We start from the raw sequence: 20,357 nt of genomic DNA, 5'->3' as shown, positions 1-20,357 counted from the left end.
GCATGAATAAGGGGTTTTGTATGTTAGTTTAGTGCTTTGCCACAAAATACAAAGGTTATGTTTATTTTAACTGATTTTGCCAGCGGTTATTTTGGAAGGTTTTCTAAATAGTCTATTTCTCGGGACCGTTTCATCAGCTGTGCGTAAGTTACAACTTAACGTAGTTTTGATGTAAGAAGGCATTAAGTTACAATTTACACACTGCCAAACACTATTAAACATAACGTATACACTAAATATTTACAGAAGCCTCTGACCAGGAGTAAGAGAGAAACATATTGTGAATAAATTACTTTGTTAGCTGCTCTTCAACACAAACCTGACCTAAACGGCGTGCCTCTGTGCGCATCGGTGCGTGTCGTGCATGTCAAATAAAATTAGTCATAATAAATAAATGCCATTTCTTGTTTTTTTTTTTTTTTTTTTTTAATCAGTATTTATTTATTGGTCCTTACTCGTTTCAAATACTGTTTCTGAATGTTATTCACATGTAAAAATACTTATATTATTCATGACAAAGTATATTGTTTTTTTAATGGAAATGTATTTTCATAGTTACGTGAGGCAAAAGAAGGCTGGAATCAATTATAAACTTAAAATCACAAATTTCAAGGCTGCTATTGGATTATTGAGGGTAGACATCATATTATGTGATTAAGCTTTACTTTACGGAGAGCTTACTAGCTACATTCTGCCTTACAGTGTAACTTTGCCGATTTTCAATCTGTTGTTATAATGTTCTTCAGGGCTTTCGTGAAAACAACAGATTATTCTGCATTTTTATGTCCCTGCCCATGGACAGTCGGGTTGACAGAGGATTATTAACAAAAAAGTTATTGTAAGAGTAGGTTTATTGCTGAGAATTTGATCATACTTTGTCTACTCTTTAAACTACATTATGGCACCAGCTTTCCTACCTATACGGACAGCATTTTGCTTCGATTTTGAGTTGCAGTTTCTTTCAGTTTTTCTCCTCCATTTGGCATAAAACACTGTAATCCAGTTTAGAAATGTTGACTACAAACACAGGGGTTTTCAGATTTTCCATCGTGGCCTTCTCTCCATATTTACGATTCTTTGCGGCCTTTTAGCCACTGCCTACAACGCTCTGGATCCTTTATTGGAAACTGAAAGTAACTCACTCCTACTAAACGTTTACTCTTTGAATTCTTGCAACCAGGAAAAATACAAGTCAACACCATTATGAATAAAAGTTTGCTATGAAGTATTTCCTACTAAAGCAAGGTGGTATTTGACTAAGCATATCCATAGCAGACTGGTGGGAGTGTCCTTGGATGGCAACATGCCCAGTGCATTATGGGTGTTGAAGTTTTCCTACCTATTTGGCACAAGGGAAGACAACAACCTTTTTTCTGCGTTTTAGTTTTCTAGTCAGGTAGCACCGGTTTCATTTTTTCGCCTTTCTACTGCATAGGCAGACAAGTTTTATTGAAAGCCCATTTTGCCAGTGGTGAAGTTCCCAAATGCTGCAACCAAGTAAAATACAGAGTTAGTTACAAATTAGCTAGTAGTTACTGAGCCTCTAGTGTGGACTTTACGTTCTAATTTAAGAACTTACGAATGGCTGGTGCAACCCTACCGTGAGTTAGATCTTTATTTGCGTTATTGTTTTAGTTGCACGTTTCTATACAGGTGTGCAATCGATTTGTAGGATGTAATTGAAGAAGATGAGAGAAAATGGTTGCATCCAGAAACTGAGTCAGTTATCATAAAATATAATTATAAAATAGTCAATTATTGACGTCGACTGCTGAGTTCAATATTTTCAGTGGTGGAACGTTGAAAGGGAGACTTGATTCTCAAATAATTGAGACATGCTGCTGCTGCTTTGAGTGTTTCTGTAGCATGCTAATAGGCATTTAAAGCCGCTTGTGTACAAATTCACCACCTTCAACAATTCTTTTCAAAACAATCACTGTCGTGCTTCAGATCGCCTTCTGCGACAAATGTCCCCAGATTCTACGGTTTTATTAGCGAGGTGTTGGGAACAAATTAAAGGCCAGTATTTCTTCATGGTGTGCGACTGACTCTCACGCGTCTTTAAAAAGAGTTTGCAGTAGAAGAAATGCTTCACAAACTGCTGGACATACTTCAGTCAGCAAGGATCGGCCCATGAGTCCAAGCATAAGCGGTTGTGTGTTGCTCTATATTGCGTTGTCTCTCGCATGAGAGACAACGGATGAAAGGTTATAGTTTTTAAGCCTATTTTATGGTTGAATATCTGTTCCTCTTTTGAAAGGCTGCGCAAGCGTCTAATCTGGTAGAAGTGACAGCTTGATTATATAGTGTTTTTACACGGCGTTTAATTTTGTCATGCTTTTGACAAATATTACTAAATATTTTGTCATATTCACTTATTTTAGTCAGTTTATAATGTCAATAAAATGGCAATTTTAGCTGACAAAAATAGAATTTTAGTGCAAAAATTTAACCAAATATTCTGTTTTTTAGTCGATTATGAAAATATGTAGTTTTGCATATATAAAGAAACATTGATGGCCATAGTCAAATGATATTTGTTGCATCTACTGTATATAAATACAGAAACGTCTTTCAGTGTGATCCTGTAGGATGTGCTGTCATATAACTGGTTGTTTCTGAATGTCCTCCATTCGTGTCTGTTTGTGTGTTAGTTTGGCTGTAATCTGTGCAGAGGATCTCTAATGATGGAGTGCTGCAGCGTTTGGGTTTTGGGAGTCCCAGTACTTTTTACTAGTCTCTTCACATCTTCTCTCTTCAGCAAGCCGGCCTGTCATGACATTCCCATTTTGTTGTCTCTGTGCCGTGATAAGAGCACACTCGCAGCTGCCGCTGGTTGAGATGTGCGGTCTGATGGCTGTTATCAGATCTGTGAGGAAAGTCTGAGGAGAAAATGGAACAGCTACCGTGATATTGAATCAACTCAAGGTGCTTTTGATTTGTTTGTATCAGTGTGAAGTATGGAATTAAAACTAAAGCACGTTTAGTAGGTGTTGTGATTCCCGCCCGTCCGTCCGTCCGTCCGTCCATCCATCCAGTTTTTTTTTTTTTTTTTTTTGTGGCCCATTTTTTTATTCTTTTTTGATCCATTTCTCATTTTTTTTTTTTGGTCCATTTTTCATTCTTTTGTGCATTTTTCTTTCTTTTTTGGTCCATTTTTCATTCTTTTTTTGGTCCATTTTTCATGTTTTTTTTGTGCTTTTTTTTTATCCATTTTTCATTGTTTTTTTTTGGTCCTTTTTGTTCTTTTTCATGTCTTTTTTTCATGTCTGTATTGTATACTTTTTCTTTTTTCTTTTTAATTTATGCCTGCATTCATATCATTTTCTACAGTTAAATTGTTGATCAAACAGGTTACCTGCATTGCACTAAAATGTCAGATTTTGTGTGAACGTTATTAAAAACATTCACCTTTTTTTGCACTTGCAACATGTGTTTTTGCATTATAACATCTGCAGTCTCTTAATCTCGCTGTAGCACACAGTAGACTCATTTATTGTGCTTTCCAAACAAAATTTGAATCATTCCTTTTGTCTGGCGCAGTGAATTTCTCTGTCATCCCTGTACTAACACATTTATGTCCTCTGGCGTTATATTGTACATTTGTAAACAGGCTTCTGGGAGCAGCAATAGATAGTGTGCAAGGACATCCAATGACATAATTTAGTCGCTTAGCGGTTTTTCAACAACAGCTTTATTTTCAATAACAAGTATGATTTACAACCTGGTTGGTGAGCATTAAGAGGTTGTTCACATACCTGTTTCTCTTTAAGGCAATAACCAGTTTCTAACAGGAAGGTGTGGAAAGGTTAACCTGAACCAGTAGCGACATCATTAATCTAACTGACTCCCCAAAAGTATATTAATTTGCAGCTGATGCTTTTAATTTTCTTTCAGAGCCTAAACCAAACAAATTTGTCACATTAATCCTTATCCCAGTCGGCTCAGGCGAGCGTCTCTTGTGAATTGTCGAACACTTCACAGATTGAACCAGACAGTGGAGGCTGCTGACCTTGGGTGACCTCAGTCGATGCCAGAGCCTCTCTCGGTCCCACTGCTCTATCGCTGGGACGTACAGAACATTTCACACTGTTCGGCTTAGTCTCCATCCTGAGAGAGATAAGAATATGGTAGAAAGGTGCATGAAAGGGCCGTAAGACGGAGATACAGTATCAAGTCGACTCTGTCTCTCTTAGCAGCAGTGAAACATTCTTCACGGTGACTTACTGTCGCATTTAACTGGTGCAGAAGATGTTGCTTTTCTTTGAGGACTGTCATCACAGCAATGTGTTTATTGCAGGATCATGCAAATATGTTTTTCAGCAAAAAATGAAAATTGTCATTTACTCACCATCATGTCCCTTCGAACTGGTTTCACCACTGGTTTTATATCAATGGAGACTGATCACGAGAACACGAGTTTTGATGTCACTTATATCAAACCTATCATGTGAAGCAATTGTATGACTTTGGAAGACTTATAATATTAGTGCATATGGGCCACATTTTTGTTACTTTTAAAGTGTTTTAATTTTCATTTTTTGGGTTCGACATCACCTATGTAGTGTGGAAAAGAGCAGCAAGTACATTCTACTAAATACCTATTTTTGCATTCCACAAAAGATTTTACAGGTGTTACTGGAGTGACTTGAGGGTGAGTAAATGATGGCAATTTTCATTTCATGGATTATTCAGTTCACCATTCTTGATTTCTTATCAAGGTTTAACAATAAGGAAGTCTGGGTCAGTGTGAGAACGTATTCAGACCAGTGCTGCATTGCCTGTGAAATCTTACATTTTGTTGATTTTGTAAATTTTGCAGGCTTAATGTTTGGTTTTCATTTAAATTGTTTCAAATTCTGCTGATTTGTCACCAAGATAATGGTATTTTGGCTTTGTCGAAATTGCAAAAATTACCTAATTGTGATAGTCTTTGGAAGCATCCCTTAGCAAAACACGAGTAATCTTTGCATAAAAACAAAAATTGCAAAGAAAAATCTGTATATTTTCTGTACAAAAACAACTGGCTGAAAAGTTCTTATAGTTGAATCCTTCTGATGGAGTGTTTCCTCTCTTGTGTGAGTCCTTGCATGTGAATTTTTGAATTGGGTAACATGTAAAACGATCTTCTTCGAAACCGCTGTCTCACTTGGGTTGTGGTCTGGCGTAATTTACCGCCACTCCCAAGATAAGTTGGCCGCCCTCTGATCCAAAAAGAAAGATGGGGTGGATGCCAAAAGTATCAGAGTAATGTGTTTCCTGTCCTGATGTGTAGTGCGAGAGCTCTCACGATAACGGATGTTGTATTTCCAAACAATCTATATTCATGTTGCATGTATTTTCAGCTCTTTTTCCTCTTGTGTGGCCCTTTAAAAATGGCTGCCAGCTGGCGCTTAAAAGGATGAAAATTAAATTTTTACTCCCTTTTACAATGAACACTAAAGCAGTTTTGGACGCATCCCAACCTTCTAGTAGAAACCAATACGTACGATCAGAGGATATTAACAGCTGTTGTGGTATCAGGAGACATTGATCCAGGAGGCCCAATCGACAGCCCAATGGAAACTCTGCCACTGTTTATTCTAGTTTAACCCACAAATCAAGTCCGACTACCTTGTTTGAAGACATTAGCATTTACCAAATGCACACTTTGCTTTATTTCCCAAAGCATCAGGTTTATCTGCAGCTGAAATTGACTTTCTCTTCCTTGAGACGCCCAGCCAGGCTATGTTCACTGACCTGAGCTTTCATATCTAAGATTGGACGCCCTCCTGGTTTCCACAGGGACCTGGTGTTCAACTGTAATTAAGTACAACCTCTCTGTAGTATTGAAATAAATATAAATGCTATACATTTCTAGAGAGCATGAATGAAGCCAGATTGTCGGAGAAGCGCCATGCCTTTCCTTCCCATCTATTACGTGAGTCCAGGCAGACGGAATAAACGGCAGGATAATTGACTGTTGTGTCAAGCTGATGATGTAATCAACTGTGAAATTTTAATCTGCCCTATGAGTGCTTCTGCATGGAGAATCTTGCAAATGGAACACCTCCTTTCCCTGTTCCCTTCACGAGTGTCCTTGTTAACCCTCCAGCGAGACTTGTTCTGTTGACAGCAAAGAATGGGATGAAACCCACGGCCACGCCAAATCAAAACCTGCTCCAGGATCTTTTCCAGAGTACAACAAAACTCTTTGCCAGGACTCTCACATGACCTCACAGCAGAGTCATGCGCCTACCGCAGCAAAACAGCTGATGCAGGCCGAGTCCGTTTTGGCCTGCTTTAATGTCAAGCACTTCCCTGCCCCTTCCAAATTTCCAAACAGTCCCCTCTTCTAGTAATTCCCACCACTTCCTGCTTGGAACTCCATTCCCATTGGACTGTAAAAATGGTAGAAGCCGACTGAGGCATTTTTGTGGGCTTCTGCACATGAAGAATGTGTATACAAGAGGATGCATCAGCGGTGGTATGGCTATCCACGTGAGACTCATAAATTTCTCCGGAAGGCATTCTTCCAGCTCCGACATGGAGTACTAGATTTCATTCAATCAGTTGGCCTGCTTCAGAGAATACCATTGTGTTTATTTTTGCCAGTGCTGAAAAATAGGCAAAAGATAGATGGGATATACGGAATATACTGCAAGGATTAGATGATCAGGGGATGTTGGCTGATTTATGGATTCATAATCCGAATGTTGGCAGTTGCTTTGAAAATGGGAAATGCTCTCAATCGCCAGTGGATCCGCTGTCACCAAAACCCACAATTTCATAGGATTGTTCTCTTCAGCAGCTGAAAAGCCTAAAAGCGACCGCTGCCATTGCATGCGCTTCTTTGAATCAAAAATGCATGCAAATGTTGCCATTCTCTAATCCAACAATAAAAACGAGTCCCGGCTCATCCAATAAATCTGACCCCTTTTGCATATTCACACCGGAATAGTTTGTCCATTGAAACTCCACATTATCATCGGTAGATGAAGTTAACAAAAAAATCTTTTGATTTCAATATGGAAGTGTTTTTCACAGGAAAGGGACGTCCCACCGCAACACCGCCTCTTTGCCTGACAAATGTGGCCACCCTGCCTTTAATCTCTCCTAGTAGATAATCCGGCAGTTAATCCCGTCTTTGCAGTATGCAGAGGGTGGCATGATAGCACCATTTACTTACCCGCAGCCCTTGTTGATCGACACTGAGAGGTTGCAGAGCTTTTGCATTCACAGGAGTGGTGTGGACGAGACCCCGGCGCTAATATGAAGCAGATGTGCTGGTAAGGTGATGTGGCGGAACGAAGTTTTAATTGCATTGAGATCCAGTAGATTACTGTTAGCTCAGCACGAATGTGCACTGCATTTGCCGTGATCTCCTTCTGTTAGGTTGATGGATGGCGACATGGTCTTGTGTGGCCTCACTTGTATAAAATAAAGTCTAAACTTGGTAGCTTGGTCTGTTGCAGATAGCTAAAATTCTTGACTCTAATGAAGTGTTCATGGCGAGTTGCTGCTTCTTTAAACTGGAGTAATGAGATTTGCTGAATTACTGTCTTAATCACAGGCTGAATGGCAAATAGGGGAGGAGATGTTTATAATGATGTGATTTACAGCTCTTTCACGAACCCCCGTCTGTCTTTCCTAGCCCCCTTTTCCATTTATCCTTAACATTTTTTATACATGATTAAATTATAATATTTAGCCTACATGAATTACTGTCAGGTTGCGGTTGAATAAGAAACCGGAGGGCGTGTGCAAGATGACTACATTTGTGATGAGCATAAGAGGCTTCAAGGTCATGCTAACACTTGACAGATCTCACTTTGGGGTTGCTTGGTGGTTTCCAGGGTATTCTGAGTGGTTCATAGGGCATTGCTAGTTTCTTGTACTTTAATATTACCTTAAGAATGTAATTATTATAAGTAAAGGTGTTTTTCACATCCTTAAACTAATCTCTGTTGCAAACATTTAACTACAATGTCATATGAACAGTCTATCGTAAGTATTCAGTAGGGTTGTCAAAACTATCTGTACTTCGAAATGTTAAAAATGTGACGATACCAGCATTTTTTCCCTTGCATTTTGAGCGCTGTTGAGCAGATTCTGACTAACTTAAACACCTCTGATTGGCCATTTTGTTCACGCACTCAACAGATATGTCTGTAATTGGCTTCAATGATCAATGCTTCAAAAACATGTTGTAAAGAGAAATCTTTCACACTCTTCACCGAGTGCTTACCCTGGACCGGTCTGCTGATATACACCTGCTTTCAAACGGTCCCGCTCACACTTTCAAAACGCTTTCAAATGCTCCCGTGTGCTTTCAAACTCTCCCGTGCGTTGATTATTGTAGCCAATCACAGGCGTATCTGTTGAGTGCGTGAACACAATGGCCAATCAGAGGTGTTTAAGTTCTGCTCAACAGCACTCAAAATGCTAGGGGTAAATGCTGGTATTGTCACATTTTTAACATTTCAGTACCGACTTGGTACCGAAGTACCGGTACTTTTGACAGCCCTAGTGTGCACTAAGTTTCACAAACCTGAAGTATGCAAAACAGTTTGAGATGGACATTTGAAAGTAATTATAACTTGGTTCATTAAAATAACTGACCTGAAATCAGACTACACTCATCATACTTGTTTGTTTTTGAGTGCAACCTGCATAGACAAACTCGTGCTACACCACCTTTTTGTCTTATCAATTTCAGTTTGACTTGCAAATTCCCATTAACTCCTTGAGTAAAATATGGTATGTCTTTCTCTGTGTAGATTTGGAGTGCCGCTGTTGAAAAGTGATGCAAGAAACTCTGTATCCATATGGCATAGTGAGCAATGCCCTTGGGTAGGTTGCAGATGATTTACACAGCAAGTTGTGAAACTTAAACTACTTTAAAGCTAAAGTGGCTCTGGCTTATGCATAAGTCCTAGACGTGCTGTGCATCGCAGTGTGAAGTTATTCTGAAAAATTATGTTGAATACTGTCGGACATACTCACCTGGAGGCTCTCCAAAGGTCTGTCAGATCTTCCTAACTCTCTAGAATTACCCTGAAACTTCCACACACACCCACAATCCCCCTGTTCTTCCAGGGGATGACTCATTCTCCCCATGGCACCATGCAATGACCTCACCTCCAGCGGAGAACATCATCAAAGCACGTGTATGGAACCCCAGTAATGATTCCCACTTAAATATTTCACCACGTGCGCTCCGCCGGTCTCATTAAAGCACATCAGATCTGCACCCAGCACCGTCTCGCCTCACCAGCGCTGATCTGCATATTAACACAGGGACTACAAAACCCCATTTACTCAAGCAGGTTTGCCGAGCAGGCCTGGTTCCACCTTGACCGTGCTGTGTCTTGGAGCCAAAGGGGTCAGGGTCTGGATTAGCATGTTTCTCTTTTGCATTAACAGCCAAACGAGATGCTGGTGGTTGGGACATGTCGTTTCTGTGTTAATCTGATCTGAATCTCTCAGGTTCTCTATCCTGCACTATCCCACACTATGCGCTTATGTGATTTAAAGGGCTGTAGCGTCAATGCACCAGGAGATTTGCAGGCCTAGCATATGTGACGGTGATTTACAGGCAATTTGCATGGTGTAATCCTGCGTTGCTCATGTAAACCTTCTTCCGGTTTAAAAGTTGCATTAAAATATAGCATTATAGCATTGCTAGCATGGTGCTCTGGTCTCTCGTAGCTCAGACAAAAAGTCTGGTGGTGCTTAGATGTTTGATGTGGTTATTGCCACCATGCTTTCGTCTTACTGTCAGAGACGTCATTTGACTCAAAGAAAATGCAGCTATGTATTTCCCTGAGCTGTGAAGAAACAATGCGTGTTTGTGTGTGTTAAAGATGCCCAGTTGCCTTGCACTTTGTTAGCAAGTATATAAAATGGCTAGTCTGCAATTGCATGACTTGAACGCTTCGCAGTTACACAGGAAGAAGTGGGGATAAAATCTCAGTCAGTTCCTTTTTTCCTTTGAGGCCTTGCCTCACACCAAGCTTCTTTTGCCCTATTAATAATTCACCTGCTGGTTTTTATAATCATCCTGCATAGTTAAATGCCTCTTAGAGACATTAAAACGTGGATGTTGCTCTTAAAAATAGGGCTATACTTAATCAGAAGTTACTGTATGAACTTGTAAAACGATTCTGTGGTAATGGGTGTCCGCAGTTGGATTGTGGCTTGTTCGCGGTGAGGTGCAATGCAGTAGTTGTAGTTGAGTATTGACTAGAACGTCAGGGTCGGCAGCATGAGGTCTTAACTGCAGCACTTTTGGCACTAGTATTATTGTTTAAGTTACAGTTTTGGTGTATAGATAATCACTAATAGTTAAGTTGTTTAAACCACTAATTAATTCAGGAACAAAACAAATTTATTCTCATGAGTGAATCATTGAATGATTCATTCAACTGATTTGTTCAAAGACACTGATTCATTCAGCATTGAATCAAGTAACTGGCTGTGTCCGAAATCGCCCTCTATACCCTTAAATAGGGCACTATTTGTGGTTTTGTCTGAAACTACAGTGGACGTTATTGAGTGCACTCATTCAATCCCACAATGTGCCTCAATGATGAGTGCACAACTGATGTACGCTCTACGGCTGGAGAATACCCATAACGCACTGTGAGTCACGCGTCGAATGAATTCCCGCGTCTGACCAGAAGATGGCGTCCGCGTCCATCCACCGCTGGTTATGGTTATGGTTTATACGTTCTAGTTTCCATGACAGAGTTCAAGATAAATCTTTTAAATACTACTGGAGCTGCCAGTTAGCTAATTTTCAAAGATTATTAAACAGTAAGCACAAACTATGCAAAAGCGGCAACCCTTCCGGCACACTTAGTGTCCGAATTCACTCACTTGTTTTCATTTACTCCTTCAAGTGGACTGTATTAGTGGAGTAATGTAGGGAATAGTGAATAAGGGTATAGGGGGCGATTTTGAATACAGCATGTATTTATGAGTGAATCATTGAATCATTCATTCAACCAATTTGTTCAACACCACTGATTCATTCAGGAATTAATCAAGTAACTGTTTATGAGTAAGTCATTGATTCATTCACTCGACTGATTTGTTCAACAGCCATTCATTCAGGAACAAATCAAGGGACTGTATTTAGGAGTAATAGAATTATTCACTCTACCAGTTTGTTCAACAACATTCAGATTCTTTCAGGAAAGAATCAAGTGACTGCAGGTGAATTCAAAATGCTAGTGTAACTGCTCTCACTATTTCTTCTATATAAAGAGATACAGAAATAGTATGAGTAGTATGCTATTCCAGTCAGTGCTGATAGTGTGTCTTTTGAATGTGTGCATGTCCAGGTAAGCATGTGTCATGTTGTTTGACAGCAGATCTTGTGGATCCTCCAGACGATCCTCTGCTAATGCGCGCGCTAATGAGGTTACCTAACGTGCTAAACCCATTTGGTGTGAGGTGATAAAAGCGGATAGAAAAGAGGATGAGCAGAGCACAGGAGCCGATGGACAACCTGGGCTTGGTTCAGGGCCAGAAAGCTTCCCACTAGGCGGTTTTTCACACAGCTGAGCGCTGAATCCGGCCCAGTTTGTGGCGGGAGGCCCAGTCTGTTAGCAGAATCAAGCCCGTGTCGTTAAACGCTCTCCACAGGGTCAGGTTTAACAGCGTTTCACTTGTGAAATGCTTTTGGGGCTCCTCAGTAGAGCTTAAAGCATTTATGTTTAACACTGTTATAATTGTTTAAATGACAGCTAGCCACTTAGCTGCCCATTAAGCTTGGAAATGCCAGTGTCAAACATGTCAGTTGCAGTATATTTGATCATGGTGATGGAGATGTGCATTACTGCTTGACAAATAAACATCTCTTTCGCTGCTAATGTAAACTACTGATGCAGTAAATCAAGTCAGTCTAACCAGCGTTTGCTGTTGTACAGTGTCCTTTTTGCAGGGCTAGTGATGCTGGGTTGCATTTTCTGGCCATTTTGTTGCTGATGGTCATGTCTTTTTACCTTCAAAGTATATTGTGGATGTGGCCGTTCTCATCTACAGTTGTGTAGTGTCTTACAGAGATTTTATAGAGTCACACTCACATCTGAAACGTGCTTTGGATAAATAATGAGATTTTCTGTCATTTCTTATTCTTTTAATTGGTAAAAGTTTCCCAGATTGTCTTGTAATGAGCATAATTACTGTCTAATATAAATAATTGTTAGCCTAATAATCATAAATAATAAATTAAGAGAGAGACAGAGAATCAGGAAGACACTGTGAGCAGATAATGTTGTTTTTGGCAGTCACAAGGTCTGTTTTGAATGTAGCAATCTCTGCTGTCTCTCTGTGACCTTAAGTAATCTCGCTGACCTGAGAGTCTGTGTTATTTTGTTGATGGTTGAGTCTGTAACCTTGGTTGTATTGTTTAGTATAGCCTGTTTCCTTTTAAATATTGGAACTTTCTCCAACTTAGCATCCATTTTTACCCTTATAATGCATTATTCAGACCACCAGTATTTATGAAATTTTGCAAATTCGCACATCTAGGCAGTATGATTAAAATATATCACATTCAGCTGTATTTATTTACATATTTGTGTTGTATAATTCAAAATAAATTTTATGTTTTTTAACCTTCTTCTAACTTTTTTTTTTTTTTTCTACTTATATCTTAATGATTTTATTTTCTTAATAGTGTACTGTGGTGGAAATGATTGTCAATGTTTGGGTTGAAAATAGAAAAACCCAGCGATTGGGTTAAATGTTTGCCCAACCTGCTGGGCAGTTTTATTTAACTCAACTATTGTTTAAAAATGACTATATGGCTGGCTTAAAATGAGCCCCAAATATGTTGGAAATTAAAAATCAAATACATAATTACTAGAGGCAACAGTAATAATCAAAAAGTGACCATTTGTTAATAACACTTTACAGTAAGGTTTATTAGTTAACATGAACTAATAATGAACTGCACTTCTACAACATTTATTAATCTTTGTTAATGTTAATTTCAACATTTACTAATACATTATTAAAATCTTGTTAATATTAGTTAATGCACTTTGAACTAACATGAACAAACAATGAACAACTGTATTTTCATTAACTAACGTTAACGAAGATTAGTAAATACAGTAACAAATGTATTGCTCATGGTTAGTTCATTTAACTAATGAACCTTATTGTAAAGTGTTACCAATAAGCAATTTAATAAATGTTTGTTAAATTATTATTCATTAAACTTACTAATAAATGTTCATTTAATAAACATATTAATACATGTTAATTTCCAACATAGTTTGGGTTCATTTTAAGCAGGCAATACAGTAATTTTTAAACAAAAGTTGAGTTAAATAAAACTACCCAGCAGGTTGGTCAGACATTTAACCCACTGGGTTAAGACAACCTAATAGCTGGGTTTGTCCATTTTCAACCCAACTTGGGTTGTTTTTAACCTAGCATTTTTTAGAGTTGTGGCTTTAATGACCTTAATATGAGAAGAGGAAAAAATATAAGAAAAAGTTTTACTCAAAAACTCAACCCCTTGGACATAATAGTGGGCATAGTTGAAGAAAAAAACTATATTTGTTGCTGCTGCTTGTTTGTAGGCCACTGTGGATATGCATGCTTGGCTACTGGAAATGAGATATGCTTGAGGAACTTTGCAAACTAAGGAAAAGTTAATTACCTCTCGTCAAAGCACCGATAATAGTCTGTGGAACGGTCCCTGTTAGCTGATTTTTCCTGAAATGAGACGAAAAGACATCAGCGTTAGCGGTGACAAAAATAATTGTGAAATCTCAGGCAGAAATGGAGCAGAGATAAATTTAGCGCTAAGCAATGTCACCTGACCACCGCGACTCTGGGGAGCTTATTACAGCGAAAGCGTAACACTTACAGATGATTGTCAGAAATACAAATAACAGAACAGAGCTGCGAGCTTAAACCTTCCACAGAGGTTGCCAGCAACTTATGTCTGACGTTATGCTTTTTTTAAATGAAACAGACTGCAGTAGAGTTGACTTATGATACCAATGTTTCAATAGTCAATAACAATACCAATGAAACTGCACGATTCCCAATACGAACCTTGATATCTCAGCAAAACTAAATATGCTACTGAATATTGCTTGTAAACTACTGAAGAATAAATAATAATCATAATAGTACAGTAATTATTATTTTAATATTTATTTATATATATAATATATATATATATATATATATATTTTTTTTTATTCTCTGTAGCATCGAAATGGTATTGAAAATTGTGCAGTTTCATTGATATTGGTGTTAACTACTGAAATAATAATTTATTTTATTTTATTTTATTTTATTTATTTTGTCTGAGACCCACTAGTTTAGTTTCCCATTTTCTCTCTTCCTCCCACACACTGTCTGCCACTTGTCTCCTAAACCGAACACATCAGGTTGTATGTTTTGGCCCAGATCGTTCTCGATCGCTCCACTCGTGTACGTTGCTCGAGTGTCGCAGCGGGGGAGCTGTAAAGCACAAGCAGCTCCTTCAGATGCACTCAGTGAATACAGCGGCCAGTTACAAACCAATAAAGCTCCTCACATCGAAGACGTCTTTGATTTCCAGCTCACCACAGCTAGCTTGCAGAAATTCCGGCTCTAATCTGCTGTAACTAGATAAGGGTCGCCATTGATCTCTCGGACAGATTATAGGGTGAGTCGTGTTGGAATGTAGGGAGTTTGTTACTCGAAGGGCTTCGTTCTAATGATCTCATCAATGCGCTCTTTTATTGCGACTCGTCATGCTCGTCAGCAGCCTCGTGCTGGTGTGTATAGCGTTCAGATGCCTTTCCCTCCAGGGTTTCTGTAGAAGTTTTGATGCCGTCTTTAATGAGTGTGCGCTCGTGTGTGTGGGTGTAGTTTAAAGCATGTGTATCTTTGTGCTGTAATAACCAGAGGCAAGAATGCCACAGATCCCCAGATTAAAAGCCTTTTAGACGACTCTGCATGTCGGATGATTTTAAAAGCGAGAGATCAACCTGTGGTCAGACCGCCGTGGCTGGATATCCAGCTCTTCACGGGCCAATGGCGTCTCAAACACTCAAAACTTAGCTGGTAGTGGCCTGGCGGTTAAAGTCAAATCTGTTTATCTCATTCATGCTCATTTCTGGTCTTATTTTGCACGATTTGTCCATGCACACACACAAAAAAAACATCTATGGTGAATCATAGATGTTTAAATTAAATTAGGCTACTCAATGGGTATAGACAACCACTCCTAATAAGCAATTTGCTAGCAGTTTGAACCACGGGTCTTAATATGTTTGGCTTCTGTTCACAGTGACACATGAAGCTGAATGCCTGAGACTCCAAGAAATTTTAATACCAAAGCGAATACCTCTTCGTTATGAAACACACAACGTGTGAGACATGCACATTATTGGAAACCCAAACAAACAGCACCTGCAGAGACTGAGTTTGTGCAGCATTTACTGTGTACGGGAGCCGCTCTGAGAAACAAAAGCTGCACTCATAATTAAAGCGCATATATTAATTTAGTTGAATCGCAGCATTTGTGAGAGATTGGCATGGTAATGGATATGGCAATGTTAATGTATTTGGTCTTGGCGAAATACAGGTGGAGCTGGGGAAGGTGGAGGGTTTCTGAAAGCGCGTTGCATACTGCTAACAGCAAACACTGCCGGTATTTGTTTGAATGTTGAGCTGCAGCTCATTGGCCACTGATGAAACAACAACCAATCAGCTGTGCTATGTAGATAATGACGTCATCGCTACCAAACGAGTTAGACCTATCAGCCTGTGCCATCTAGAGTTTAATGCCAGAACTATGTAATTTCAATTAATCATGCAGCCCTGCGTAACACACGGTGAACATTGCAAGCAAAAGACGTGACAAAATGAAAGCTCTACCATTATAATCATACAGTGTAAATAAGACATTTAGACTCTTGTTGATCTAGTCACAATTCTCAGTTTAATCAAGATTACAATATCGAGGGAAATAACCACAATGTCACTCAACCGCACTCAGATTCATTAAACCTCATTCAGCCTTTTCAACCCTCTCTGGGATCTCCGTCTTGTGTCGTCTCTTTCTGTGCTAATGAGCCTATAATGGACTGTTTACACAGTCCGGCAGGCGGTGACACGTTCAGGATGGGGAAGGGTCAGGATGGTTGACTACTTGATTAGTGAGAACAAGTTCACCTAGCGGTTTTGGAGACGTAACTTTTGGGAGAGGGTGTTGGCGCTCTTTGACTCATAATAGTTTTGCAGTATAGTCAGTGCAGTATCGCTCTCCAAAGAGTGATTTAGTGACATTTTGTCTGAACTGAAAACAGACAAAATGAAGATTTCAATATTAATCAACCAATCATTTAATAAATCTTAAATATTATCAGCCCAGCCATACTGTACACACAAGGCTAAGAGTAAGCAACATGTCCAAACCTAGCTTGGCATAATTATACTTTTTAGTTGTTTAGACTACTCAAATGTGAAGATATGGATGTGTTTTAGCACACAGACGATCTCAAGACTCTTTCCTTAGCGCTTTCTGATTCACAAAGGCAAAGCCTGTGGCTGTCTTTCTCTCTCGGGGGCTGGCGAGCTGTCAGTTGCAGTTTTGTGACTAAAAGACTGTTTACAAGAGCCAAATTTAGCCTGATTAAAGCATGTCCGTGTGCTCTAGACGCCATTTGCCTCCAGGCCAGAGCTGTTGTTGCGTTTAAGAACAGATAAGAGCAGTAATATTCAGCCTGTGTCTTATTACACCTCACTGAAAGCACCGACGGCTCGTAATGCGGCCTAAACATAATTTTTACAACACTCCAGAAGTTGTAAACCAAGACTATCATTGTCAGACTTTACTTATACATGACTAGCATCGAGCAATTGAGCCGTCTTTCCTCTTGGCTCTATTCCCGGTGTTGAGAAAATGACACACAGCGGGGAGTCTGGGCAGGAAATGACCTCACTCCACCGTTTTCTGGATGTACGCGCAGACCTGACTCATTCATGTGAAACACGATCTCTTTGTTTACCATGTCCTCATTCATAACCTCTCTTTGGCTTTCACCTTCTTTTCTTGAGCATCGTTTCATCTCTGATGCCCTTTGTCCTGTCATTATCATGAATAATGGAGTATAAACTCTGGGTTTGTCTTGCCGACTGGAACTTGGGTATCTAGCAGACTCACAACACTAACTCATAGGCCAGAGTGTATGAAATGTAAGTCTAATTCATACGTTCTTAGAAGAAAAGGTTCTATATAAAACTTTAAGAAAGCACTTTCAAAAACGATCTCCATCTACACTACACAACTGAAAACGCATGTCACATGACCGTTCATGCACACTCGTGTAAACAGTTTCCTCTTGTGCATTTAGGTAGATGCAGTATTTAAAAAATGCAGCAAAGATTGTAGTTTAGTCTCTGTTATTGTTTACAAGGTCGTCCAGGATATGCAGAGCGAACGTGGGCAGCCACGTCATCGTTTTCAAAAGTCTCTGTTTTGGTCCGTTTACACTGAAACGCCGGCATTTTCAAACTAAAACCGGCTCTACAGCATATTTGAAAGTTTTTGAGGGTCGAAAAGGCCGGAGTAGTGTAAATGACATTCATAACCGTAGCAAAAGTTACGCGTTTCAAAACGTAAACGCACTAGTGTAAACGGGGCCTCAGGCGCTTCATATATAGAACCTTTTAGAGGTTCCATTATAGAATTTCTGCTATAATTATGACAAGCGATTCATTTTTAATCTAATTAATTGCACAATGTGGCGATTAATTAATATAATTAATCGCAAATTAATTGCACATCAAATTTGGCTGAGAAATTACCCCCAAAAGGTCATTTAAAGTCATTATTGTGTTAAATGAGAAAAGCATCAAATGGACATTTACAAAATGTAGCTTTAGAATTATTATTATTATTATTATTATTTTTTTTTGATTCAACATAGAATTTATTACACACTTTTAGGCTTCAGCAGCGATGAGGTTGAATAATGATGACAGAATTTTCATTTTTGGGTGAACTAATTCCATTAATATATTTTTTTTAAAATATGGAAATATGAAATAATTTTTGTTAATGAAATGATACTCTAAATAAGAAACTAAAACTGCCAGTAGGTGGCGGTAAATGTCTAAACAAGTAAGTCATTGAGTCATTAATTCATTTGATTCATTCAAACAGCTGATTCATTCAGGAATGAAGTAAATGATTCTCTTTATGAATGAGTCATTGAATCATTGGTTCACCCGATTGATTCGCTCAAAACGCGGATTCATACATAAAGAAACACCGCTTTGTGTTGATCGGAGAAGTACAACAGTTCTGCTCTGGCTTTCTAGGTAATATTTTTGTTTTGAAAATTAAGCAAAAGCAGACAGTGTTGTGTCTAAAATATATTGAATTGTTTTGAACTATTGTATAAAATCAGTATCACATTTGCACTTGTGCTATTCGAGACAAAAACATCATTCGTGTGATACTGCAGTCGTTACGTGTGCGATATTGCTTAACTATATCATATGATATAAATATGAGACAAACTCATACAAGGGCATTTTTGCCCTGATATCTTGAATTTTAGGGCCATTCTAACTGTATTCTATAGGCTCCATCACGCAATGAGTTGTTGTTCTGCATCATGTTCGTCACTATCAACTGTGTGAAATGTAAGATGAACTACGTCGGTTTGGGGCGGGGTGGGTCTGTTAATAATTGTAGCGCATTATTTTATCCCATAACTAATTAAGTTACCTGTAAGTTACAAATTTTAAGTTATATATTTGTGTGTGTTTCAGTATTTCATTATTGGTCATGAAAAAATATCATGCAATCTCTTTTCTGAGGTGGGCTGATTTTATATAGCATACTAATAGGGTAAACTGATCTAGACCACTTAGCAAACGAAGGGCTGGTTTGGCTGTGAATTGTGTTTTTTCATCTCCTGATGGTAAACACTGAATGAGTTTGAGGTGAAGACTACGGAAAGTTGCCTAACTTTGTACTCACACACCGACATGCATACAAGCTCTCTTATTATCTTAAGCCAATGCAGGCGGCAAACATACTATAATGATCGGTTCAGTTCAGGCTCCTGAGTTTCTAACCTACTTCTGCTGAAACTCTGAAGCCCCTGGGCTCTGGTCTAGCGTATACGTTGGCATTCAGCTCACACGTATTTGTGTATTCATTAGCACAATCGTCCAACCTAATTCCGGGCGTATTTGTAAAGTTGTTTAAAGTTGCATGCTAAGTTCTGGCTGTGAGATGTGCCTCTGGCCTGCATACAGAAACAAGCTAACGGAAATCTCCATAAGACGCAGGTTAGTTAAAGACCGGCCGTCTGGAACAGGTGTGTGTGTGGTCAGTGTTTACTAAATAAAAGGAGAGTGTGTGCGAGCCGTTAGAGATGGCATAGAGCCGAGTGTGCAGTCGTCTATAAACTCCCGGGGGTTCAAAAGGCCACCGGTGGCATTAATCCCGAGTGAGCAGTGAGAGATTTCTGTTAACGCCCCCTCTTTAAAAATAGCATGACTCAATTTGACTCACTGCTGCCAGGTTTGTGATTTAGTGCAGAGGGAGGGAGGGAAACTGCTTGAACTGGCTGAGCCTCAGTTTGGACCTTCATTTTGATCTCCATCCATAATACCACATCCGAATCAAGCGAGACATGCAAGGACAGATTATAGGCACCAGTCGCATGGAGGCTTTCTGACTTTATTGATCATTAACTGTATTTTATGTATGATAATCCATCTTTAATGACGTTTTAGCATTTAAGCATTAAATCGAAGGCCAGTCTTCAAAGGTAGTTTTTGTCTTAACCAGCTGCAACCGGCATGTGTTTGGCCAAATTCAGTTTTCATTTTGGATAATGCGTTCCAGTCCACAGCGAAGTCTCATTAGGGATGCAAAGGGGCAGAAAATTGAGTAAATTTCCAGAATACTTCCAAAATTTACCAATTCTGGAAACTTTCCAGAATTGGGAAATTTTGGAAATATTCTGGAAATTTACTGAAAATGTACAGATTTTCCGCCCCAACATTTTTATTTTCATTTTTAAAAATATTTTTATTTTAAAATTAAATGAATTTTTATTTTTAAGTTTATAAATGTATAATTTATTATATTTTTTCTGATTAGCCATTTTTATTGCTTCTCATACAAATTATGGAATAAAGTTCAATATATAACCCTGTTATCAATGTTCTTCCCCAATTTTTTTTATATTAAAAATGATACAATTTATATTTATGAAAATAATTATAAATAATTATGATAATTAGTACACTTTAGTTTAAGGGCTTTATATATATATATGAATATGATAACGCTTTAGTTTAGGGTCCATATATATATATATATATATATA

At 38.7% G+C, this 20,357-nt stretch overlaps 2 protein-coding genes across 35 annotated transcripts in view; one reads left to right on the top strand and one right to left on the bottom strand.

Moving 5' to 3' along the window:
• Positions 1-20,357, bottom strand: part of sypl1 (synaptophysin-like 1) — a 454,480-nt gene that overhangs the window by 224,948 nt on the left and 209,175 nt on the right. The window lies entirely within an intron of this gene.
• plekha5 (pleckstrin homology domain containing, family A member 5) overlaps positions 1-20,357 on the top strand; it is a 149,620-nt gene that overhangs the window by 11,748 nt on the left and 117,515 nt on the right. For 3 of the 34 annotated variants that reach the window (XR_007929731.1, XM_051890666.1, XM_051890670.1), the window contains one exon: positions 8,760-8,832. The exons of the other annotated variants lie outside the window; for them this stretch is intronic. Coding sequence is in view for 2 of the 3 variants with exons in the window: in XM_051890666.1 (XP_051746626.1) it covers positions 8,786-8,832 (47 nt within the window). In the remaining variant the exon portion in view is untranslated. The remainder of the gene's footprint in view (positions 1-8,759; positions 8,833-20,357) is intronic. 34 annotated transcript variants of the gene reach the window in all.

This window comes from Ctenopharyngodon idella, chromosome 4 (assembly GCF_019924925.1).
Source record: "Ctenopharyngodon idella isolate HZGC_01 chromosome 4, HZGC01, whole genome shotgun sequence".
In the NCBI taxonomy this organism is placed as follows: Eukaryota; Metazoa; Chordata; class Actinopteri; order Cypriniformes; family Xenocyprididae; genus Ctenopharyngodon; species Ctenopharyngodon idella.
The sequence above is the reverse complement of the archived record's forward strand: the minus strand, read 5'-3'. Positions and strand labels throughout refer to the sequence as shown.